The sequence below is a fragment of the Calypte anna genome, chromosome 8 (genome assembly GCF_003957555.1).
Source record: "Calypte anna isolate BGI_N300 chromosome 8, bCalAnn1_v1.p, whole genome shotgun sequence".
Lineage (NCBI taxonomy): Eukaryota > Metazoa > Chordata > Aves > Apodiformes > Trochilidae > Calypte > Calypte anna.
In genome coordinates, this window is record NC_044254.1 from 15186852 (window position 1) to 15214160 (window position 27309).

The 27309-nt window shown below is 37.2% G+C and overlaps 1 protein-coding gene across 1 annotated transcript in view; it reads right to left on the bottom strand.

The window, feature by feature from the left end:
- Positions 1-672: 672 nt before the first annotated feature.
- The window catches only part of PKN2 (protein kinase N2), a 55825-nt gene continuing 29188 nt past the window's right edge, over positions 673-27309 (bottom strand). The window contains 25 exon segments of the mRNA XM_030455234.1: positions 673-2821; positions 2903-2929; positions 2931-2960; positions 2962-2985; positions 4387-4422; positions 4425-4500; positions 7248-7302; positions 7305-7408; positions 8709-8786; positions 8889-8917; positions 8919-8953; positions 9520-9716; positions 10745-10836; positions 10925-11000; positions 11092-11228; positions 11687-11816; positions 12088-12262; positions 12585-12660; positions 12788-12931; positions 14713-14822; positions 15112-15297; positions 17913-18126; positions 18233-18378; positions 20025-20142; positions 24297-24448. Of these exon segments, the coding sequence (XP_030311094.1) occupies positions 2615-2821; positions 2903-2929; positions 2931-2960; positions 2962-2985; positions 4387-4422; positions 4425-4500; positions 7248-7302; positions 7305-7408; positions 8709-8786; positions 8889-8917; positions 8919-8953; positions 9520-9716; positions 10745-10836; positions 10925-11000; positions 11092-11228; positions 11687-11816; positions 12088-12262; positions 12585-12660; positions 12788-12931; positions 14713-14822; positions 15112-15297; positions 17913-18126; positions 18233-18378; positions 20025-20142; positions 24297-24448 (2654 nt within the window). The 3' untranslated portion in view covers positions 673-2614.

Here is a 27309-nt window from a genome sequence, read left to right on the forward strand (position 1 = left end):
CAGAATTGGGGGGAAAAGTGTCCCCTGCTCACACAGGAAGCTTGCAAAGGGAGAATGCTGGCTCAGGCTGGACAGACTTCAGCAGATGTGGTCACATTCTGCTCCTTTCTGAAGGACTGCTCACCCCAGGGAGAGGAGGCTTCTTGCCTTCAGCCTGAAAGAAGGTCTGCTCAGAGGGAGAAGTTTGTTTGTGGGTTTGTTGTTTTTTTTTTTTTTTAAAGCAAAATAAAGAATTAATATGAGTATACTGAGCTACCACTAAGAGACTGGGTTTCTGTTTGTCCCTTCCTGATCGTAAGTTCTTTTCTGGTTTCCTGTGGAGAAAACATGACAAGTTATCTCAAGAAACAGCAAAATCATGTTTGGGACACAATTTACAAATTACTCTATTTAAAACTTTAATTTGTGATATTAATGACTGCAAAACACTTAGAATGACATTTGTTAAAGGCACATTTCATTTTAATGCATAGTGTACCATTCTAAAATATCCTAATTTCCTTACAAAGTGCTTGAGCAGCCACATACAGATAAAGTATAGCAAAATATATTTACAATCTAGGGTTTAAAATCTTAATCTGCCTAAAAATATTTAAAAAACTACAGAGATAAAATTAGTGCTTTCTTTCAGCTTAACTGGGTGAACATACCCTGCCCTCTAATTTTTTTTTCTTTTTTTTTTTAGTGATTTACTTAGATTAAAAAAAGATTTCTGTACAAGATGTAGTTACAAAAAGGTATTCTGAGGATACTTTCATAAGTGTTAAGCACCCTGTGAGATGCTATATTTTATATTTGGGAACCAAAAAAAAAGGTCAGCTGACTGTACCTCAAAAGTGTTGGTTTCAGCCAGATACAGGAACATAATTTGGTTCTTACTGATAAGAATCTTGAAAGAAATAATGATGACAAGTTGACTGACTCTGCCAAACATGATTGTAGAGATACTTGCCTTGCTCCTGGGGGCCGTGGGATACCTGATTTAGACCTATGAACCATTTTTTTTTCCTACTTCAAGAGTTTCCCCTGCCTGACCCTGCAGGTCTGTCCAGCATCATGATTTAAACAACCACCTTTAGTGTGGCACATTCAAGTGGTTCACATTTCTTCTTTGAATGAGTAAAATTACAAGCTCTGAATTCATTTGAGTGCTGATTTCTTCCTGGTTTTGCCCACGAACAGCAAACTCCTGGCTAGGATGAACCTGTGAGATCACTCACATGCAGTCAGCTCTGAATGGTGCTGGAGCTGAAGAGCACCTGGGAGATTTATTTTCCATTAATTGAAGTTTGCCCATAGAACATTGGATGCCCAAAAGAGGTTTTGGTTTACAGGTATGCACAGTGTCTGGTCTAAATTAGTTTTCAGCTTTTGAGGTACAGCTTTTAGTGTTAAGGGGTTTATTAAAATAAACACTTTTTATAAAAATATGTATACATTCTTTACAACATATTGCTTTACCCTCAGTAACTGCCAATCTAAGTTCTGGAGTTCAGTGGCCTATATGTATGCAAATATTTTTTTCACTTAAGTTCTATGTTTTTCACTTGGCCACTGCCAAAATTAATGAAGTGGTATAATTTAAATTACTGCCTGAACATGTGGAATACATTACAGCTTCCCAAATATACATGTTCACAGCATGTTACATTGAAAATCCTTAATGTTTTCTAAAATTGATATGATACTGTACAGCAGATACAGGATAATGTAGGTGGTTAGGTACAGACTGGTTACCTCACCTGTCTGCTTGGCAAGGGGGAAAGGCATGAGTTGGGTATAGACATGGATGGGCTTGGGAAATGCAGATGCTTTTCTCTTTGTGGCTAAACTGAGCAACATACCTGTTACATTCTTACGTATCAACCAGGATTTTTAAGCCGTGCTTAAAAAGCTTGAAGGCAGAACTGTTTGGCAAGTGGCCTTTGGTAAACTTTCCAGATTTTTCTGAATTTTTCTTTGCAATGGAAGCACTTACACTGTTGTTATCTCAAAGGCAAGGCATTTAACGTTTTACCTAATAAATACCATAGAAAATTTATAAAACAAGGCATATCTGTTCTCAATACCATTATATGAAGAACACAAGTTGAAGTGTACATAGAAACGTGGTAGTTTTATTGGACTGCACAAGATAATATTAACTGAAATAATTTGCCTTCTCCAGCTAGAACCATTTCTGTGCGCGTGTCGTCGGTGTTCCCAAACTTCTATTTCAATGTGGCTGAGTGGAGAGCAGTGATTACCTAGCTCGGAGTCTGTGCTGTTTCCACTTAAGGCTGAAACCTTAAAAGTGGATGTTACCCTGCAGCAGAGGAGTGAGAAGAAACTACAGATCCACGTGTGCCCATGTGTGGGAAGCTTAACAGCCTGGTTCACCAACTCAGCTTAAGAATTCCATAGACGTGCTTTTCCAGTGGCTCAGATAAAAAAACAATATACAAAGAGGCCACTCTTCATCAGAGTGGTTAAACAGTAACTTAAAAGATCTTCATGTGATTTAAGAAAAACCCAGAAGCTACAGGTGGCACAGAGAGCAATTGAAGGGTGGGTATTCTTCTGAGAGAGGCATTCTTGTGAGCCAGTCAGCTGGGGTTTCACCAGTGTCTAAAAGTTAACACCAACTCAGCAATGTAATCAAATCTCTGAACATTTCCTGCTCTTCTTCTGAAAGTATCCTTGGTTCCCGAGGTGGAGTGAGGATAGGTGCTTCAGAGGTAAATTCATCATCAAAAATTACTAAACATCTTTCTCGTCCTCTAATGGTGGGTACAAAAGGAGGCTTCACTTTCTTGGCCAGTAAAGCATTCCAATCTATTAGCTGTAAATAAACAATCTGATGTTTAGTGTTCCTGCCTCTACTTCTTAGCCTCCTTAGAAACAAGACTGGTTTGTACTCCACCCTGAAGAAGTGATGCTTTTTCACATCTCTCAGCATCTTTCTCTCCAGCTCCAAGACGCCCGCTCTGGATTTCTTCGTAGCAGCTGGCAAAACATGAGGGAGTTCAGTACAAAAAACTTGTAGGGGCAGGAAGCAGGGAGGATGAATGCTAGTGTGGTAAGTAGCAACACCACGATTAGATGGACAGTGAAATTCATACAGCTTGACCTACAGAAAGTTCTTGGTCCTCAGAGAAAGGGAAAGCTCTGGGTGCAGGTGGCTGGAGACAGCCGTGCTCCGCCCACAGAGAGCATCTCAGCTGTCTCACTGCACATCTAGGGTACCAAGCCTTGGGAGCTGAGGTGATTTCTGGGGCTGGTGTTTGGCATGGAAAAGAAGGGAAAGCAAGCTTTGTCTGGAAGGATATGGACTTCACATAAACCAGTAATATCCTCTTTGGCTTGGCAGACAGACAACTTTGCTGTCTTCTGCACCCAGCTATTTCACAGCAGTTGATTCACCATGAGAGGGCTGAGTGCTGCTTTGCACACCAAATAAATGGTGTTTCTCGTTAACACCAGAAGTCAGATACTCCTACTTGTGAAATCCTGCTGCTGTGAGCAGACCCTTGTTTCAAGTGCTATATAGCAGTCCCCCTGTGGATAATGACTTGGATAATTTTCACAGTAAAAAGCTCTTCCCAGGTCCTGACTTAAACCTATTTTGCCTTCTGTGCTCATAGATGAACACTCTCTTCCTGGGAGAAAGCAACATTTATATGCTATTATTAAACACTTCCATCACAGTTACTTGTGGCATGCTTTAACTTACATGCTGCAGCATGTTGCTGAATTGGGGTGCTGGACTGATATTCAGTGTCAGATATTTAGTGAAGAAGCTGCTCCAGTAGATGCTTTCTATTAACTGTGATGAGCTTCCAGCTTTAAGAGGCTCTCAAGTATCTTTTTTCTGATAAGTAGAAGCATTACACCTACACTAGAGGACTAGCACTAATAATTACCATGGACAAAATCAGCTGTTCTTTGTCACGACTGGGACTGCAGGTTGCCATGTGTATGGGTGCTCCCTGCCCCTGCCCCAGTTGGAATGAAACCAAAGAGATTTACAAGTCTGAATTAAAATATTATGTGACCATGTTAATCTACCACACGGTCAACTGCATCAGTGTTCTGCTAGAAATGAGAACTTGAACTTCTCCTGGTAGAAACTAAAAATAGAGGCCTGTAGTGTTTTGGTAATTAAAAAGAAAAACTTGCTCCTGAATAAAGTGGGACCAGCATGTTAGTTTTCATTTAAGGCAATAGACAGCATGGCACAGCATAAAATGAAGCAAGCCTGAAATGTAATTGTAGAGAAAAAAAAAACAAGCCTAGCTATTTAATGTATTTCTTTCCTTCCTAAAGTAAGTTAAATTGCCTTAATTGTTGAAGAGGCAAACAGGAAATAGTAGGGTAATGAAGTGAACACTATATGATGTGCGTTACCCGTCTCAATTTCGAGATGGCTTCTGTAGACAGGAAGTCGTGGGTATCTTAACTTCATCATTCACAATACTGTCAACAATACCTCGTTCTTCATCATCTCCAGGGAAGGGAGGACTATCCAGAAAATTTAATTTAACAATACTATTAAACAGGCTTTACAAAATACCTTAATCAATTTGCAATTTGAAACCTAACATATATTCAGTTGACACTCTGCTGGAATTAAGACCCCCTGAAATGAAGTCTTCCTTTTTCCAGAAACAGAGCAGTGTTCCATACAGAAGAGAGAAAGGCACCAGTGGTATTAGCCCTCAAGTTTTACTGAAGGACTATTGCTTTAAAAATGTGGTTTTAGAGTGTAAACACATAAAATGGGGATCTTCTTTGAACTTTCATACCAAGATATCCCAGGGAATGGGAAAAGTATGTATCAGCTCTTCTTTGGAGCCACCCATTCACAAGTAAATAGTCAAAAACTGATTGTTCTTGGTAATATCTTGAGCATGTTACAGCTCATGACTCCCAACTGTTTTGAAATGGCCTGACAGATGCAGGCAACACCCTTACAGCTTTTCTCCTTTCTTTCCTCAAACTAAAGTAAAACAAGTTGAATTATCATCTTTTTTGAAAAAGGACAACACAATGAGCAAATCTATAGTTTTTAATCTTTTTTAGCATGTAAGCCATCACCTGGAAGATACTACAACAAAATGGACCTGAAGTAAAGCAATATCCACAGTGTTAAATAACATTTCAATAGTAATTTATTTATAACAGCTCATTTAAATGGAACTGGAGCATTCTATTTCAGTGCATGTGTAATTCAAATGGCAAGCAGCATTACACCTGGCATATTTCTTCACTACTATCCAATTGTAAGCCTTAAGGTTCACTTCCATTTAAACTGCAGGAGTTTATTTTCTCCCCAAAAATATTTGAAAGCAGAATTTTACTGCAGATGTACATACCCAAATTTGATGATAAGAGGTGTGTGCTGGAAACTGAGTTGCCTGAAGGCAGTTTTGCTGTGCTCTTGCTTAGAGGCACTGATAATAATGTGCCATTACTGTAATTCAATGTAAGGCATAATGGTACAAAGCCAAAAGAACAAAACAAAACAAACAACAAAAGAACAAAATAAACCAAAAATCTAGAGCTTCAGTCTCGGAACAGTTAGGACTCACTCATTTTAGTGGCTTCCTGTGATGGGATAACTACAGCAGTGGACGAGACAACTTATGGATGTGATCTGTCTGGACTTACACAAGGCCACTGACATGGTCCCCCTCAACATACAGGTCCCTCCTACTTGTCAAGTGGGAGAGATATGGATTTGATGAGTGGACTGTTTAGTGGATAAGGAATTGGCTGGATGGTCACACCCAGATGGTAGTGGTCAATGGCTCAAAGTCCAGATGGAGATCAGTGACAAGTGGTGTCCCTCAGGTCTGTACTGTGATTTGTACTGTTTAGTATTTTTATCAGTGATACAGACAGTGGGACCAAATGCACCATCACCAAGTTTGCAGATGACACCAAGCAGAGTGGTGCTGTCGATATGCCAGAGGGACAGGATGTCATCATCCAGAAGGACAAACCAGAGAGGTGGGCCGAAGAGAACCTTACGAGGTTCAACAAGACCAAGTGCAGGTTCCTGCACCTGGGATGGAAAAATCTGCACTGGGCTGAGGGATGAAGTTTTAGAAAGCAGCCCTGCAGAAAAGGACTTGGGGCTGCTGGTGGATGAAAAGCTGGACATGAGCAACAGCGAGCACTTGCAGCCCATAAGATCAATCACATCCTGGGCTGCATCAAAAGAAGTGTGGCCACCAGATCGAGAGGGGATTCTGCCACTTTGCTCTGGTAAGACCTCACCTGGAGTCCTGCATGTACTGCGTGAGCTCTGAGGCCCTCAACACAGGAAGGAGATGGAGCTGGATGGAGCAGGTCCAGAAGAGGGCCACAAAAATGATCATGGGGCTGGAACCTCTCTATGGAGACAGACTGAGGGACATGGGGTTGTTCAGCCTGGAGAAAAGAGGCTCTGGGGACACCTAGTATAGCGACCTTCCAGTACCTGAAGGGGTATACAGGAAGCTGGAGAGGGACTGTTTGGCCAGGGCCTGGATGATAGGATGAGGGTCAATGGCTTGAAATTAGAGAGAGCAGATTTAGACTTCATGTTAGAAAAAAGTTCTTTACCATGAGGTTAGTGGAAAATGGAGCAGGTTGCCCAGGGAGGTAGTTTGAGGCCGTTCATGGTGAACACTGGGCAGGCAGTTAAATGACAGATGCTCCCTATTAATCCCCCCTCCCGATAAAGAAAGGAGAGAGAATATGGGAGAGAGAGACTTACAGGTTGAGAAACTAAACTGCACAGCCTTTAATGGAAACAGTGATAATAAAAAAGGAAAAAATAAAAAAGAAAATTCACTTATCCTGGCCCAAACCAGGTCAAGGCTTTATCCCTGGAGATACTCAAGGTGAGGCTTGACAAGGCTCTGAGCAACCTGAATCTACATTGAGGGCTGTCCCTGCTTACTGCAGCAGGCGTTGGACTAGATGACCTTAGAGGTCTCTTCCAACCCAAATTATTCTATGATTCTTGCAATTGCTGCTAATTCAAGCTCATATAACTTAATCATATATAAAATAACTCATCAACTTCTACAGTGTTAATTACAGCAACTAGGATAAGGTAAGTAGCTGCTCAATATTTAATAAGTTCTTGATGAAACACATTAAGAAGGCTCACTGTAAAACAAGGTATGCTTACACGTACTGTATATACAGGTGTTGATACGACTGTGACAGAGCACATTAAATGTCTGGCATCTTGATTTTTGTAAAACGCTTTTAACATTTTACTAGAACTTACCTCACCCACTAGCATCTCATAGATAAGTACACCAAGACCCACCAGTCTACAGCTCTTGTATAGGAAGTTTCTGTCAGCACCTCTGGAGCCAAGAAATTCTGGTGCTGCCACAAGAAGGTGCTTGTTCTGTCTCCAAATCCCCATTCCTGAAAAGTTACATGAGAAGCAAGCAGTGATTCCGCCACTCTACGACCTCCGCTTTCCTCTGGCAGGTGGAGCCTCTCTCTAGAGCGACCTCAGCCAATACTGTACTTTCGGGCCTGATCCCAAAGGCTCCAGGCCAATAAGGTAAAATATTGCCTTGTTCTCTCCCATGCCTTGTTCCATGTGTGCTTCAGTGTGTTTATACCCTTAACTAAATGCACTAAGCCAAATTAAGCTTCCAGTTACAACTTTGTTTTCCAAGCAAAGAAAACTGGGTGACAGTCCTACACTATGTTTATACTGAATAGTAGAAGTGTGGTATGCTAGTTCAGTCAAACATGCCTACTACAGATATCTCAGTAGTGGCAAAACAATATAAAGTAAAACATGGAGTGCAGTGAAACAATTTTGCTCCAAATAAGCCCTGTGTACTAGCAAGAGTGCAAGGCACAGCTTGGGACATGAGCACCACAAGGACTGTTCTGGCACTATGGGTGGAGGTGCTGCAGAAAGCTTATTGTAGTAGTCAGTAAATCAAAAAGCTTTCCTTATCCACATCTCCTTTTGTCATTTATGGACCTTGTAGCTACAGTCACAGCACTTGCAGACAGTGGTTTGAACAACTACTGAATTTACTGAGTTCCCTCTTAGGCTATCTCACAGGAAAAGATATGGAGGTCAGGAGGATACAGACCTCTCCAGATATTCTCACACAATGGGGCTTGAGAAAGACTGCATTTTCAGTTGCTACCTCTATTTAACGTCCTACTTGAAAGGCAGCTGCAAGCAGGATGCTTGAAAGTAACTTTCTAGCATCTTGGCTTTTGGGATAAATACCTTTATTTTATCTATAATATAATTTGTATGTAATTTCCACATACTTAAGAGTTGCAACTATTTCAAAGTTAAAAAAAATAGATAATGAATTGATAAAGTGTGAGGTATAATGGTACTTGATTTTGTTGTACAATATTGATGTGTTGAGAATGAGGAAAAAACCAATGCTATTTCTGGAAACTTGTAAAATGCAGCAGTATGCCTTATTAATAAGCAGAGACATGATGGAGCTAGAATCAAGTAGGAGATGTTCAGAGCTGAAAAAAAATTACTAAAAACCAAGGCTACATTTCCCTAATACAGAACTCCCTCCTATATCCACATTTGTACAGAGATGTATTTTTTCCTTCAAGCAATACAAGGTAAGAACACACTACACAGATTTGGCAGTCCAAGTCTCAAGAAGCAGCCATGAGTATGACAGACTTGGAATTCTTATAGAAAGAAAATTTAAGGGCCATTACCTTCTTTGCAAAGACCAAAGTCAGCAATTTTCACAAAGCCTTCTGTGTCCAGCAATAAGTTATCCAACTTCAAATCTCTAAATGAACATTTGAGAACAATATTGCATCACTGATGTTTCTTCAGTACTATTCAGAACAAGCTGAAATTCAGTGTTGGAAATGGGTCACTGACTACTTACCTATATACTATTTTGTGTTCATGTAAATACTTGAAGTCCAAGAACCACACATGCCAGCATAGAATCTGTTGAAAAAGTTAAAATTTCAATGGATTTTATCCTTGCTTTTCATAATTTGAAGCCCGTTATTATAAATCTGTTTTCTTAACCATGTTTTGAAAGATTATCAGTTTTTCTTTCTGTACATGAGTTTTGTACAAGTCAGAGTTTTTAAGCCAGATTGAACAAAAATGCTTAAACTTGCAGCTTTCAAGCTATAGTATGTTTGCTCAGCCCAAGTTAAATTTTTATATTTTTCCACTGCCATGGCATTGAAAGACTTCTAATTTTGCTCAATCATTCCTTTTGTAGTCCTGTCTGCAATTTAAACTTTCCATTTAGCTCTTTTACGTTATTAAAAAAAAAAAGAAAAGAAAAGTATTATAAACATTAAATGTGTATATAATTTTTAAATTCAGTGTGGATTCAGGCACTGAATCTGCATGTGTCATTTTCTAACAAAACCAGTTATGATCTCTGACCCTTAAAAAAACTTAAAGAGCATTTAGTGAAATGGCATAATGTAGAGGCATGTGGTGATAAAGCTCTTGGTTCTTATCCACTGAACAAAATACCCTTCACTTGATGCCACAGAAAGGGCTGAATACTCACACTGCTCTTGGTTCAGAGAAGACATCAGTATGAATGTGCATCATCAGATCCCCACCAGCAGCATATTCCATTACAAAGCAAACATGATCTTTGGTTTGGAAACAAGCAAAAAGGTTCACCAAGAAGGGATGTCTTACACTATTCACAGTTTCAAATATTCGCTTTTCGCACATCAAGCTGCAAACAAATCAGTAAAAATTTAAAGATGAATTCTGAGCCATAATGTTTCAACTCTCAAACTATTGGTAAGCTATATCTGATGCTTTTTCTCTATTCCTCAGGATAAGGACATATTTTGTTCCAAGAGAGAGCTTTTAATATTTGCACACACATGAAGCTGATGTCAGGATTTGCAAAATCCTTTTTAGGATTTAGCTTTCACAGATGAAAAAAGAAGCCTAGCAAGCCATGAAAATTGTACCCTGCCAATACTCAGATTTGCATTCCCATATGTAGTTGTTATCATGTGACATTAACTTCAGTCAATTTTGAATTTTAATTATATACAATACATACAGTGGGAAAAGAATGACAATACTATAGACATTCCAGATTATTTCTCTCTAAACCAAATGGTTATTCTGTGGCTTGTCCTTAACAGCTACTTTTATTCCTGCAAGTCAAACTGATATAGACACAATTAAACAATGGTAACAGCAACCTCCTGCACTAGAACTACACAGTTCTGTAATTGCCACTTTACTTCCAAGCAAAGAAAATATCTGAGTTTTGGGGCAAAAAGATTAAAACCCCATAACTGGGGAGTATACACAGGACTTAAGGGAAAGTATGGATAAATATGACAATGTGTTACAGGTTGCAAAATACTATTTTAGGTGTTTCTGCCAGTAAATAAAATTAAAAGTCACTGCCCTCCTGAAATGCAATGGAAATCTATAGAACAACTAATTAGGATAAATAATTGCAAGAGAACCTAGATAAAAAACAGGATCAACTTTAAGTCAGAGCTGTACTACAAGCATGGTATGAGGAGCACTAAAGGAACCAATATTCCCAGGCTATACTGCTCCCTCCTTGCCACAGAAGAAAGACCACACACCTGCAGAAGCCAACTGAGCAGGGAGATAACTTGTTTTGTTCTTTCACTGAACTTTACTATCATATAGTAGAACTTAAGAGTTGTATTGCATGCAGATAAACAGAAATAATTTATAGAATCCATGTATTATATTTTACAAACTGACCTGTCTACTTCATCACGAGCAACAATATCACCTTTCTTTAAGGCTTTAATAGCAAACATCTCGTTTGTGTTTTTGTACTCTGCCAACAGCACCTAAAACAGAAGATAAGTGATTAATTTAGGAGCTACACCTAGAAAGCTGTTATGTAGTTTTGACATGTGAATACCTTTTGACATTTACCTTTCCAAAATGTCCTCTTCCCAGTACAGCACAACATCTGAAATCCTTCAGATTGAACTGAAATCTTTGTTGTGATCTATGCATATAAAAAAATAGTCAAAAAACGTCTGGTTTGTTAACTTAAAGAGATATTATTCAGATCAACAGCAAAACCACTGCATTTATACCTTCTGTCTTCAGGCTCTCGGGTGTTGGTGTATTTTATGTCTGAATGGGGAACATCAGGCTCACAGATTATTTCAGGCTGGAGTTTTGGTACAATACTATTTCTTCCATTTTCAAAATCAAAATTTGTTACTTCATCCTGTGAAGAAAAAGAAGTCTGAAAATTTAAGACTAATTATGAAGGCAAATGACTGCAGAAATCTTAACCAGAAGCATGTGAAATCTTAAAACAAGAATTATCTAAGCTAAAATTATATACTTAAAGATGATATAGGCAAGCAAGCATTTAATTGGACTGATGAAGCCTATTGCTCCAGTCTTTCTGCTCCTTGTTAGTAAGCCCATTTTTGCCTGAATGCTCTAATGATTTTGAGCTTTTTGGTTTTTTGTGTGGTGGAACCAATGACACGGAGAGTTGAACACACCAAACACTGCAACAGTTTGCCACCATGAGTAACTGGAGCATGCCACTAAGACAGGATGTGAAGATCAAGGGAGTTAATGCTGAAATCTAAGGGAAGAAATCCATCACAAAGATGCCATTACTACAACTTTGCTAAACTGCATATATAGCTAAAAATTCTTAAAGGTACTTGCCTGAGATGGCACATCAGGAGCCTTTATCTCAGAGGAAGATTCACATATTTCCCCAAGGGAAGATGCACGTGGTGGAGCAGGTGGAGGCTCAGGCTCAAGTTCAAAGTCCAATTTGGCTACAGGAGGGTCACTAGCAAGAAAACAAGCAACTCCTCAGTGTATAGTAGAGACTTTTTTAACAGTATGAAGCCCAACTTAAAACTGTATGTACACAGATGTCTCCTAAAACAAATCTTTTCTGTGTAGATCTGTCTCTAAAATAAAAGTCCATATTAAAACACTGAAAGGTCTGCAGTCTTATATGTCAAATCTGTTTACTCAGCAATACATCTGTTAGGGTATAAGCATCTCACTGTTACTCTTGCTCTTGAAAGTACTTAAAAATTCCAGGTATCACCTACCTGGTTGACAGTGTTAGTTCAGGAATGTTTGCATCAACCACTGGCCCAGTAGCAGGCACTGGTGCTTGAGGGCTGAAGGTGCCAGAGTGATTTACTGTAGGAATAGCTCTTCTTACCAGCCTTCCCCAAGTAGCAATATTAATATTCATTTGAGGAGCTCTGAGAAATGTTTTGCCTGTGGACATTGTGAAAAAAAAGAAAATAGAGCGTGTAAGTAATTTCCTTACTTATTACCAAAAGCTATAATTATTTTTTCAAAATCATATTAATCAGTTTATAGTTTAGGAAGAACAAACTGAATTTGTAATATTCCTCAGGAATTTATAATTATTCACTATTAAATGAGAATGCATAGTAAGAAATTCTAAAAGAAAACATTTATAAATGAAGTGCCAAATCTTTCATTATCAACAGTTTTATGCACACAATTATTAAGCCTCTGTATAAAAAATTGCACAGATCTGTAACAATTTTTAAGGTTTATATTAAACAATCACCTTGCTGTTTTGAAAAAATTTTCTTCTGCCTCTGGAGTTTCGGTCTTCTTTCAATAACTGGATTAAAAAACGTAACCTGCAATTCAAATAATCTGTGTTACAATTCAGCTCTCAGAACAAAATACATTCTTAAAAAAAGAAAAATTTCTTAAACTATTCTACAATAGAATACTTGCTCAAGTGTTTCAAATAAACCTTCTTACCTCTGCAAACAGAGTGCCCTGGGGTTCAAGATAGAGACACATGCCATGCCGTTGGTTATCCAGGAAATCTTCCAACCTCAGAAACTTTACTGCACACAGAGATCTCCAGTCACGCCAATAAACTGAGATTTCTAATTCACGTGACTATGACAGGAAGCAGAAACACAGGAAATTGCTTATTAGTAACTGTTTTGCAAGAGTCACCTCTGCAAGGCCTAGCACATCAAGATGCAGAGATGTCACTTTGAAGGACTGCCTGGGCTAAATACCCAGCCTGAGCAAGCTTTCACCAGGCTGCCCGTAGCATTTCACTTCAGTTCACATGTGATCTCCAGTGTCCAAATAAAAGTGTGAGCATAAAATCTCCCCAGGAGTAGAAGTAGAGAATCACAGTCACCAGACTTTGAGTTCTAACTAACTAACAACAGTTCTAGATTCAGATATTTTAGCTCATCCTCCGACAATAACTTTTTACCTGTGTTTACCCGAGTTGTAACCTCAGCTTTACTAGTTTTCCATGTTATTTACAAGTTTAAGTTGCATTTCATTGCTGCAGAGACATTTTAGTACTTTGGACCATGATGCAAAACTTCCTACAGCATGTCTAGGAGTATATATTATTTTTGTAACAACATCATGAAGAGGAGTAAAAAATTTTAAACTAACAAGAAGTACTGCTATATATTGCTGGTGAGACTTATGTATTCTTAGGGTGCATTATATGCTAGTCACAGAAACATGAGTCCTGCAGTATAACACAAGGCAGCACTGTACACGAAGTGCAGGTAGTGTAGCCTCATGATTCATCATGATGTGTTTATTTACTGTCTTTATATGATAGCTGTAGGCTTTAAAAGAAACAAAAGTTAAGAAGCAACAGATAAAAACATGATGGGGTTTGGAACGCACATTTCAAACATGGAAGGATGCGTGGTCATGCCCAGCAGAAGCAGGGTCCTTTTCTGGCACCAAAAAGCCACCTAATATTGAGTAAAAAAACAGTGAACTGGACATATACTAGGCTGGTAGGAGCAGCTACTAAACTTTGACTAGTCCTAGTCTTAATCTGAGAATAATAAGGCTTCTGGACTCCACAGCTGATAGTTTTGTTCTGCCCCGTTGCTAACCAGCTCTTGAATTTAACCTGCAGGTTTAGAGCTGCTTCCTTCCTGGATAGAAGGCATCTGGTTTGCAGCTTGGAGAGATGGGATAAGAGGCAAAACCAGGAAGGTGGCTTCTCCCCTCTACCTCCATTTGTTTTAAATATATACTGTGAGATGATATTTAGGTTCCTAAAATACAGTTTAATCTTCAGTCTATTCTAAATACTGATGGAGAAAAAAAATCCCTGTACATTTAAGTACTATGACTATTGTGTATCTAAAAAAGAACTGCTTGACTAAATCTATGTAATAGAAATTTTCTTCAAAAGGTGTGAGAAAGAAACATCAATTATCATTTCAGATACTTGTGTCCTCCAAGTAGCATTTAAAGTTCTGGGAAAGAACAATGAGTGAATGTCTATATTATTCCTGAAGACCGTAGTGGTTTAACACAAGAAAAATCCTACAGAAGCACTGTAAAAATTCTATGGCACAGCTTTAACAAAATATTTAAAATCTATCTGATATTAGAATTTATTGATAAATATTGAGAAGTTGATGATCCTGATAAAAAGTTAAGCACCATTTATCACAAGCTCAGTGCTAAGTGTTAGATCTTCATAAAAACATTACGTTTATTTGTAGGCCAGAAAAGGTAATTTCTCTAGAATGCCAGCCCAGCATAACAGTTTAACCCCAGGGAACTCATTCTGTTAGGGATGTAATACTTGCACGTGGGAAATTTGAACATAGTCAAAAGAAAAGAAAAAAAAAATTGAAAGAATTTATTATAGCTGACAGTGAAGGAAGATGCATTTTTACCCTGTCTAGTTCCAGTGTAAATTTCTGATCCCAGGACTGATTGGAAATCGGTTTCCAGCTAGTTTGACCAACCACAGTGTTATCCAACTTCAGTACAGCACAAACTTCATCTGTAAGTAAAGGACAAAAATTCAGCATAAATCTTTCAGAGTACTTTGCAAAACAAACAAACAAAAAATTACTGTTAAGTTTCCCTTAAAAATAGAATCTCATATTGAATTGGTACTTATGGGCATAATAGTGGGGTTGTGGTTTTGTTGTTTGTTTTTTTAAACACCCTGACAGATGAAGAAACCTTTAAAGCTTAGAATCAATGTAGCATTTTAAGTTACAGAACATGGCATGCACATTAAAATGTAAATAAAAGATATGCATAAAAATAAGAGAAGTGTACTGAACTGGACAAGTCATCAGTTTTCAGAAGGTTTCTGTTAGTCCCACTTTTACTTTTACTGGTTCTGTTAATGAAAGATGATCTGGCTTCATTTGGGCTCCAACCAGGCAGCGTAATCGATGTGGCTTTTGATCGCCCAGGGACATTTTCCAAAATATCTTGGCAGCCCATTAACCTAACTTCCAGGGTACCTAGAACAAGAAAAACAATTATGTTCCTAAGCAAAAAAAGTGAATGCCTAATGACTCATTTATGGCAATAGGTCATACTCTGACCATCACAGGGTATAACAAATACCAGGTGAAATCCAGAGACAACTCAAAAATCAGAGAGACAAATATACTGAAAATGAGCACTAAAAAAGCAAATATGTAGGATACAGCAGTTCACCAAAATAACACAAAATAAATTTTTGTTCTGTGTCTCAGAAGGATCTTTTGTTTTCTTCACTGAAAAACAACTGGACAGTAACAATTTTTCATGAGTTTTATATAACAAGTTAATATTGGATAGATTGCTTTGGTAGTTAAAATTGACTACTGAGACTACCAATTTGCTTAAGATACATTCAGAAATCACATTTACCTGCTGCACGCTGAAGTCCAGTTTGAGTTAGTACATAATTTAAATCATTGAGTTATTCCAACTTGACTGAATTTGGATTTATAAAAGCTGAGCCAAGAAGCTACTCTTCAAAATCTTCTACACATTGCACCTCATTAGGTATAGAGGCTGCTGTCTTATTTGAAGAAAAATTCCTCCAGCAGCACAGAAACATCTGAGTACCACAGATGGTTACAAAAGCAGCAGGTTTACCTCATCTTGTTCAGGACAGCATCTATGAAATTGTGACACCCCTGCCTCTAACAAAATTAACTATTAGAAGCAGCAAAAATTGCCAGTTCACAATCATACTGCCAGCTAGAAATGCATCTCCTGAATCTTGTGTTCTTTTGACCGCAAACATACTTAACTGTGAAACTTAAAAAGTACTTTTGTAACAGAAACTTAAGTCCAATTTGACCTAAAAATGGTCTGACAACATTACAGTCCACAGAACAGACATCGAGACACCAGTCTGAGAAGTAATCCCATCCTGTAGGGAACTAGCCGCCAGAAGTGACAGATTCAGCATTAGGCTATGAAGACAAAGGATGCTACTGGATCCCAAAAAAGGTTAAAAGGTAAAAGAATACTTCATTCCCAAATATCTCTTTAGGAAAAAAATAAATTAAAAAAATTAGTAAATAAAAGAAAATTAATAATAAGAAAAGCTATTATTTTCTGTAAGGACTGGATGCATATCAGAAAGTTCTGTTGATGCACTTTAAAAAGTATGGCAGTAGCACTGATTTATTTTTCACAGTGTTAGAGGAAAAACACAAAGACACTATTCATTTAAATCCAGTTCAATACAGAAGCTATTTGTGTATCTAATATGAAAGTGAAACTATTAAGAACCTCACAAGCATGTAGCTCTGTTTTGGTAATTCCTATAAGAAACTGTTCATATGTGTAAGCAAATCATATTTAAAGATAAATTATTTGTTACTATAAGGTATCTCACACATAATTATGAAATACAAGGAAAAAATAATAATAATGAAAAAACTGTTCTAAAGCCAAAGTATGATACTTCCTTGTCCACTCTCAGTCATCATCTGAGGTTCCATATGATGAAATAAAGCTCCCCTTTCCACCCTGCAAGTTCACAAAGGCTCTCTCTCAGCTGAGGTCTTGATGCACTTTACCCTTCACTACTTGTCTTACTAAACCAAAATGGAAGATGTAGACTTGCTGCATTTTATTATTGCAACTCAGCAGAAGACTTCCTCTTTTTGTTTTAAATATAACCCCAGTTCTTCAAAACTACATTCTGGTTTCAGTTACACATGTATAACTACAGTAACATCTGAATTACAGATTGTTTTTATAATCAACTTTGCTAACAGTTGGTTTCACAGTTAAATGTGAGAAGTTTTAAGAAGTGACAAAACAAACAAACCTATCTTTACCAGTAATTTTTGTATGACCACTTATTGAATAAATTTCATAAAGCAACATACCCCTAAGTAGTCAACAGTATTTGCTTTTCTTTAAGAACATGGGGAGGCAAAAGTTTAAGAGCTTTGTTAAAGCATGGCTCATCTCTGGAAACCATTTACTGCTGCTAAAGGATAAGAATTTCAGGTGAATCCCAACCATGATAAGTTCCTAAGTCTTATAGGTAAATATAAATGTGCTGTTTTCTCACAGTAAGCTAAGTCTCCAAAAAAAAAAAAAAAAAAAAAAGTTTAATTGCAGGGAAAACAATTCACAGTGATAAACAGAGGCTTCATTAGATCTATGCATTTGTTAGGATCTTCCTCTTTGGTATAGAAATATAAAACATAATTTTGTAGCAGGGGAAAAAGCTAGGTGCCTGTCTCCAGCTCTGTTACTTACTCTTGTATGATCAAGGTAAGTCACTTAACCCCAGTTTCCCCATCTGTAAAATGGAGACAGTGATACTTACCCATCTTTAAAAGTGCTTGATAATCTACAGATGAGAGGCATGGGGTACATGCTAGTAATACTGTTCCATAGTGACTGAACTTAAAGCCAGAACCTCTTCCCATGGGATAATTAAAATGACAAATAAATCAAAGAAACTTATCTGCATGTTTTGGTGCATGGACACTTGGAAATTCTAAATGCCTTTGTCTAGGAAAAGAACAACAATGAAATATATCCAGAAAGAAATAAAGTTGGCATTAAAGACTGGTTTTAAAACATTTAGTAAAAATTAGAACTCCATAAATCATACCTGTTAAAGCTGCTGGTTTGGACAGTGTACTATACTGGTTCTGAGTAGATATTACACTTTGACGAGGACTTAATGTGGGTGAAGAGACCAGTGAGAGCTCCTCTATAATAATACTGCTTTTGGGATGATTTTTAGGAAGTTCATTCAATCTCTGTTCCAGTGAATACTTCAAGAGGTCCAGCTTCTGGCTTGATTCATTAAATCTTGCTTGTGCCTTTTTAAAATAAAGTAAATAATTAAATATTTTTTTTTAAAATCAATTTTTTTTCTCAAAAGAGCATTTACAGTAAAGTCTCAGAAATTGTAATGATGTGAATTACTTCTGAAAGTGCCTTTCTGTCAGTAACTTTCCCAGATCCAAGTAATTTCATCACATTTTTTGCACCTTCTGCTACAGCATACTCTATCCTAAAATGATGCCGTAATTCTTCCATTCGGAGTTCAAGAGGGCTTATCACAGGTTTTTCTGCAAAGAGATATAAACAAACAATTTTAATTGAAGACCACAGTCATGTTTAATTTCTATACTATTAACCCCTCCCCCATGTAAACAGAGGGGAGGGGTGAAAAAGAAAGAAAAAAGCAGGAAAAAAAGACAAGACAAAAAAGAAAAGTGTGAGAGAGGCAGATTTGGTAGACTAAAGAAAAACTTGAAGGATGCCATAAAAGCAACAGTGAAATTTTAAGCATCTGCATTTGAAGAAGAAATAATTGATCAGGGCCTAAATCCAATAAAGATGTCTTACTCCTTGAAGAGCTGTAATTACTAGGAAATGTGAGAAAAAGAATACGCTTTCAGGGGAGTTAAGGAACAAAATCCAAATCTCCAAAATATCATTCTGATGGCAAGATGGTTTTGATATTGCCAGATGTCAGAGCCATGCTCTTAAGGATTTATCTTTCCAACTTCTCTGTAGCTAAGTAGATTCCTGGTCAGTTTCTGATAATTCTCCCACTTCACATGAAATCCCAGGGAATCTGACCACTGCCAGCACAGAGAATGTAAGAGGTCCCACACGTTGCCTTACCCAGAGAGTTTGGGTGAACATTCTAATACCCACTTCTAAATGCTGTAGCATTTAGATACCCCAAACAGAGTTAGAAAGTTTCCTGGGTATATTAGTTTCTGTTTAAAGCTCCTAACATTAGCAGGAACATGAAAAGGCATTTGAAATTCCTTTCTATCTTGAATACCTTTCTTTTTCTTTTGAACAAAAGACATAGATAATCCATGTGCTAAGATGAGGTGTTAGAAAAACTTGGAAGTACCACAAGTGTCATGTAAAAACAATAAACAAACCCAAACATACCACATACCACAAAACCAAACACAACACAGACACAAGTTTTTCATTACCTGGGATATATCCAGACCCTGATTACAACTATCATCATACAACTTCAATACTCAGAAATGCATATGAATAAAGTTCAAGACATAGAGATGTACCAGTATGCCCACAGATCTGTACTACACTCATGCAATTATAGCTCAGGAGTCTTTTCTTTTTTTTTTTTTTAAATTTATGTAGAGATTTCTGGAGAAATGCAAATTTAAAACTACTTCTGAAATGCAGCATGAGTATTTCAAGCCAGGTAGTTTTAAAAACACAGATTTTTTTGTTTTGTTTTGTTTTAAAAATAATTTATTACTCAATCTAGCCTAAATAGCCACAATGACAACAAAAATTCGGTTTTATGTCTTCTCCCATTAGTAATAATGTCAAGCTATTTAAATATGACAAGAAGGCTTTGCACCTGTGCCAGACTTTTTTAAGATTACATGCTTTAAAGAAAATTACTAATTATTGTCAAGACAAAAGAAAGCACGTATGAAGAGAGAATGAAGACCACAAAACAAAAAAGGACAGCATAATATATAAAAAGGATGAAGAACAGAGACTGTATTTCTCTTCAATGAGCCTGAAGTATTTTGCTTCAAGCCAGATGTATTTGGCATCCTAGCACACAACGGTATGCCTACTCTCCAATTATTTTCATTTTTTGCCTAAAATTCCTACTAGAAATTTGTCATAACTCTGTGTGCATATGGGTACACATCTACATGACATTCTGATATTAATGATTCATATTTTCTTTCTATTCCATCACCATTATCAAAAGCCAATTCATTGGTCTGGACTGCCTGAAGAATCTGCATCCTTATAACTTCTATTTTTGTCTTGCTGTCCTGGAGCATCTGCTGAGCTGTAGCAAGAAGTTTTCGATCCTATTAAAACAAACAAACAAACAAACAAAGGAGTTAAAACTCTTCATGGGATAAAACAGAAAACTTCAAAGACCACATGCTTTGGGAAGAAGAACTAAATCCATGCAGTTCATTTGGTATATCAGACCAATTTGAGTAACCACATTAGGATATTAGTGGAAATTAAGTTAGGACAAAGGCATAGTCTGGTTGATTAAACATTACAAGCCACTCCCATGGAAACTGTATCTGTTTAAAACTCAATAAAGGCAGCATGATCTAGCAAGATTACATCGGAAGATTAATGTTTTCTAAGCTGGTACTAAAGGAAGGACAAGGTATTAAATGCAAAATCCCTCAACCCTACGCAGAATGACTCAAGTTTACTGTACGATGAGAAATCTTCTATTAAACAAATTTGCTTGACTAAATCCATATAAAAATCATTGCATCAATTCACTTGAGCTGATTTTCAATCTTGAATTGAGAAATATGAAGTTAGCTTACATAGCATATTTTTAAGTCTGCAGTATGTTTTTCTGAAAAAAATCAAAGCTAAAGAGGTTTTTGCAATAATAAAAACATAGAGTATGAATATACTTTATGTACTATTTCATCAACAACTTAATGTACAGTATGAGAAAATTTAAGGCTAGCTATTTGTCCTGTCTGCCATTCCAATCAATCACAGTAATTAACAGTACTGAGCACAGATGAACATCACACTTTTTATAGCCCAAAGAGTATTTTGGTTAATTCATTTTATAGCCACTCTATAACCTCATTAATAAGTTACTTTCCCATAGAAATGGTTTATACCTATATTTTTAATTTTATAATAAGGTTATCAATTATTTAAGAAGTTGGAGTAATTCAATTTTTCTCCTGGCCACAGACAGGACAAAGAACTGCAGAGTAGCATAGATACCCAGAGCTAGAAATACTGGCACCATAAAGTATACTGTGAGAAAAATCATTATACTAAGAAGAGTGAAATTTGCCTTCATAGAGCACCATTATTAGCATTAAAATATCTGAGGTGCAAGGTCACATGTTCTGCAGGCTTTATACACCAAGATACACACACAAAAAGGCTTTGGCTACATGTGGAGAAATTGTGCTCTCTGCACAGACCACACAGCCTCAGAAGTCTTGGCTTTTAGTATTGATCAACATTTCAGAGAGATACCACTAGTTTTGATATTTTAAGATTCCCTGTTCACTAGCCAATTACCTAATGACTGCACTGAATTCCCTGATGGCTCTCAAATACAAATGTCAACTTTTGAAATAACCACTGTCTACAGCAGAGTTATACAGTCTAAGTAACAGATTACAAGCAACTTTAGAAGCCTGTACTAAACCTTAGCCATGAATCATTCTGACGTATAAATATGCTGTAAGTATTTCTTTGTCTGTATCTCCACTTTTATCTTATTTTTGATCATGTTGCACTTGATTATCCCTCGTATCCTCTTACACAATGGATTTGCTTGCTCAGGGGTAACGTCAGCCCTTCAATGTGTAAAATAGCAGTAATTCAGGATTATAGAGATATCTTTATACTTTCAAGAGACAGAAAATCCCTGTCAGATTAAAAACAGGTATGTTATATTCAGCAGCTCTTTTAGTGCTGGAGGCTGAATACAAAGTATTTTAAGGCATCTCCTGCGTATAGAAGAACTGACAGTGCCCATAAAAAGCAGTGATGAGATCTCAGAGAATCCACACAAATCCAAGGAAAGATGATCAATATCTCAGAAACACTTAAGTCCAAATAAGTTCAGTGTGATTTTACTGAAGCAAGCAAAGTACAAAGGGAAAACCTAGTAATATTTGTTACTATTGAGGTTTGTTACTATTAACAGACTGAATTTTTACTTGTATGAAAGAAATTATGACCTCTCTCCATTAAATTTAGGTCTCAAAACAATACAACTAATTTGAAATTGGATCATATAGTATACTTGAATAAAGCTCACAAAAAATTTCATACATTTTAAAGAGGGTCCTGAGACTAATTTTTAACAAATTACTGTATTACTAGGGTTGGATTCAAACTGAAAAGTTTTTGCCCCTTCTGCCCACTTCATCCAGAGACTTGAGCTGTTTAAAGCTCTGCTCTTTACAACATAATCACCATGCTCAAGCTTACAGTTAGAATCTGCCAAATTAACTCACTCCTGAGTATTAAGAACATGAGAGAATGAATACGCACCATTTCCATCCTCTTTGCTGAAGCAGCTGGCAATGCTTTTGTGTTTCCAGCTTGCTCTCCCCAGCCCAGTTACTCTATACACCCAATCTGGCAGGCACATTTAAACATTTACCAATTGCAAATACAAGATTCAATCATTAATTTTAATTACATGTGTCAATCATAAAGCAAGACAGAATTTATCCTATCTACCTACTCTGATCAAAGCCTGCCAGCCATGTCTAATATTAGAGCCTGAGTGTTTAGTGAAGTTTTTTTCAGCCTGTTATGAAGTTACTTACTGAGGGTTTATTAGGAACATAATTCATGTATGTCTTTTGATCTATTTGGGTCAGCTGATAATTAGTTTTAAGTGTACCTGATGTTAAGTACATGGTCCCAGAGGATGCAGACTCCAGGATTTCTAGGAGCTGAGGGACTGTGGTGCATGGACAGCATTCCCAGGCCCTTAGTCATAAGGTGTACTCCAGATATTTCTTCTATCTGCCCCAGGCTAGTTAGGTTACAGGTCACTTTCAGACAGGGCTACCAAACCACCAGCTGGTTCAAGAGAAGTGCTGCTGGGACAGAATGAGGTGACGGTGCCTATAGTCCATCTAGGGCATCTCATTTTTCTGGGAGTGAGGAGCATTCCCTGTAATTTTTGCAAGTTGAAAGAAAGTGGTACAGGGCACAGATAAAATGTAACCTGCCTGTTCACCAGTCCCTAGCACAGATTCACTCAGAAATACTTTTTGGTTAGTATAAATTATAAGGGGTAGCAATGCAATTCACATATGTCTGCACTTCAAGTCAAACATTTCTTTTTAATAAATGTACTCACCTAGACATGTGTTAGTGAGTTAAGAACTTAAAACACTTCAATTTTATTTACTATTGTCTGGACACACAGAACCATCTAATCAAGTCACTCCTACTATTTGTTAGATCTTTGCTTGTGTTCCCTTTAGTTTGGAAATTCACCTCCTTAGTGATCTAGTTAAAGTAAATGGAAAGACCACGTAGAGTGACTAATGAAGGGTGAAGGGGAAGGCAACCAGAGGACTCCTCCCCTCCTTTTCTCATGCGAGAACTGTGAGTGCCTTATACTCAAAAATATGCTTTTGGTCTTGTTTTGGGGTTTTTTCATTTAAAAGGTTTGGCTTGTCTTTCAGTTGAATTAAGGGATTCTTAGTGTACATAGTCCTAACTATGTAGTAAGTCAAACCTATTTAGGGATTAGAAAACACTCCTCACCCTCCCTCTTCGAAGAACTTCTGGTGCTGTCAAAAGAGTGAGTGGAAGTGAGCATGTGTTTAAAATTCAGATCTAGAGATAAGTGTGGCTTTTTTTTAAGTTTCAGTTTCATGCTATCAGGTGCTACCTCTAGAAAACCACTCTTCTGTGAAAAAAAAGTATTTTAATGTATTTTTTTATGTGCACATGTACTAGTGCAGTTTATAACAACTCTATCAATATTATACACTTCTTATTAAAACAGCTATTTGGTACCAATCTTTTTATTGCCAGCTAAAACTATATGACCACTTCAGATACACAACTGGCAATGCCACCTTTACTGTAATTATTGTGCACATTACAACTTCAAATTAATGGAATTTTTTTTTTGGTGGAGCTAGGAAAAGCATCAGATACCAGTCAGTGTCATACCAAGCCTTGCTGCTAAGTGAATCACACATGATCAAAGATTACTAGATGTACTAAATTTAGTAAGCTGGATTTGTTATTTAGGTTAAACTACATGTGGACAAATTGATAAAGCAATCATGTGAGTGGGTATTAAACCACAACAAAAAATGGTACAGTAATTTGTAGCAGATTTGAGTAACTACTTAACAAAAATATTCCCCAAACAAGAAGCATATAAACAGTATGCAATTTTAGTACTGCACATTCACACTACAGCAATATGAAAAATCCATAGTAACTTCATATTCTAAGTATTCCAAAGCCTTACCTTTGAAGAGCCATTGGAGTACATCTGTATCATATTTTCTGCTCCCTGTTTTACCTTCAGTTCTATATCCAATTGCTTCTTTAAGGCCATCAATCTGTTATTAGCAGAAAAACGAGGATTGCTATTTGGAGTATCAGGAGTCCTAGGACAATCTGTGAATTAAAGGTAAGATGTAATGCATGCAGAAAAGAAAAAAAAACAAAAAATCAAACCCACATAAAATAACCTCTCTTCCCAAAAACATCCTAAACTTTCCTATTCTATTAAGTTATAGATAAACAAAGCTGGAACATCACATTTAAGAACTACAACTTACCCTCCTGTCCAGAGCTACTTTGCAAGAGCACTGCAAATGCTCCTTAACATGAAAAGCCTCACAAAAGCCAAGCAACTCCTACACATGTCCTAATCATATGAATCACTTCCGGGGGTGGTAAAATAGGCAGGTTTGCAGCTAGGTCAGTTTTCATTTCAAAAGAGATTTATTTCTTCTGCCATGTCAATTACAAATGCAGTTTTCTATTAAGCTTTGTTACACTCATGATTTTAAACCTAAATGCTTCAAAACCAAACAAACTTGGACAATGATATTCAATATTAATGAGCATGCTCCAAAATCAGATATTAAGTAGATCCTCATCGATTCTCATGTGAATGCTGCAGACACAGTTGATGTCAAAATTAAGGATAGATAAAATGAGCCATTTCCTTAGTCATAAAGTTGAGTGAATTTGCTCTGGAATTGTAACAGAATCCTGGGATAATTGGATATATAGGTAGACAGGTTATTGAACTGATCTGCAGAAGGATAAAGCTTCTGTTTGACAATATTGCCATGTTTAGATCTCCATCTTACTAGATTAATTTAATGGAATGCAAGTCTGTTCTATCAATCAAATTATATAGTCAAACTCCCTAACTTTTCTATCCTCTTCCAGAAAAGTCTCCTAACCACTGGCTCATATTTCAGCTTCTGCAAAATGAACTGTGAGTGAACTGAAAGTGGCCACTCAACTATTTCCTAGTGCTTAAGTATTTTCAACACAACTGTCCATTAACCAAATATCAGTCCCAATGGCTTCTCTTTCAATTTTTTTCTAAGAGGATGGCTTATGTCCACTGTAATAATGTTGGAGGGTTTTTTGTTGATGTCTTCTACCCTAGCATCTGAGAGAATACCTTCTCTATGGGAAAATGACATTTTACTGTTTCCTGGAAGGTAGTATTTGCCCAATACCAACCCTACAGTCTTTCCCCCCAATTTTAATTAATTTTTCTTCAATTAAAATTTGGATAATGGATTGAGTTATTGGAATCCTCAATTATTAGAAAATGTAGGCATTGAACTGGTAACTTAAAATTTATTAATTATGGGATGTCATGGGAGGAGGTGTCTTATCTGCCATTTCTTCCACAGATACTTTTGATAACTGGTTTTGGAGATTAAATGCATTTCACTTTCAAGTTTGCTGTCTAATTTCCTTCTAAATTGCAAAATTTGCTGAGGATACATACAGATTTCTTGTAAAGAGAGTTTTTAATTTCCTTTTCTGCTAATTCAGTCTTCACTTCACACCACTTTTAAGACTCTTACTGCATCCTCACTACTTAAAGGTAGTACAAAAAATACCAGATGTTTTTAAAAAAATTTAAAATTCCTCATCTGTTTTGTCATTCATTCTCTCCTCAATTTTTTGGCTTGGTTTCTCTGCAAAACACTGCAATTGAACAGCTTTACCTTAAATCTGTTACTAATCAAAAAAAGATTAACAACATGCTTTCCTCTCACATCTTCACATTCAACTAATCCTCACCTAATAACCCATTCAAAAATTAGAACAAACATGAGACTTGAAAGTCCCAGTGTCAGGTCTCCCTGTAAGTAGATTAATTGCATAAATGAGTATTTACCAACTTTAGATTTATGGTGCAGGCCTCTGCCACTTAAAGATCCCAGCCCTCTGATGATCTCTGGGAAGACTGTGATGTTCCTGAAGTCTGCTTTCACAGCTTTTTAAGATGCACACAGGCTGTCTGCCTTTGCATTAAAACAATACTCAAGTTGCAAGTCAAGGACTAATTAGAGATAGCACGGTTCAGGTTGCCTGGGCAGCTGTTATTATCTCCCTTCAGTGTCTACACTGTGAAGGTGTAACCACATCACTCACCTGGGTCACCTCACAAGTTGGTCTGCAGTTGTGGACCTAAAGTCCCCTCTACCATTTCTTTTAGTTCACTGGTTCTACTGGGTTTTCGGCACCAACAGCAAAGGAAACTTTTCTGGAGGATGGACTAATTGCTAGGAAGAAATTATTTTTTGCTTTTACGCATAATAGCTGCTCACTAAACTCCTGAATACAGAACAGTATAGTTTATAACAAATACTTTAAAAAAACATTTAAAAAAAAGAAAATGTATCAACAGTTTTTCAGAAATTGCTTCCAAGTGACTGCTCCTCCCCCTAAACCCCACTACAATTCAGTAAGCAGCCTGAGGCAGCTTCTTATTGAAGAATTCAGATTAAAGTTTTAAGTCAGCCAGACAAACTGGTCCTATTATGGAAAGCGTTGACAACCTTAGCAGCAGCACTACAAGCTCCATCTGTATTAGCTGTTCCCCTCTCTCTTTGTAATGTCTAGTGAGCATGTAATCACTTCAGTATGGCTGGTTATCTCTGATCTATTTGTGTAAAGTGCTATGCAGAGGGGCTCAAATCTCATCTGGAGACATTTAATCACCTTCACAATACAAGTCAGTAATACTTTCATTCAGATAATTGCAATCAGTGGGATATATGCATCTGCTGAAAGTGAAACCAGAGTTAAGTACTCATACCAAATTGGTATTTCACTCAAGTAAGTTAGGGAATGGGGAAAATAGGAGATTCTCCAGTTTGCCACAGGTGTTGGTCAGTAAGTACAGTCCAAGACTTGTCATTTTGGATGCATTCAAGTCTGACTTTGCAGAGGACAGCGAGAGCTTTGCTGGGATATTGATTAGTGGCCCATGGCAT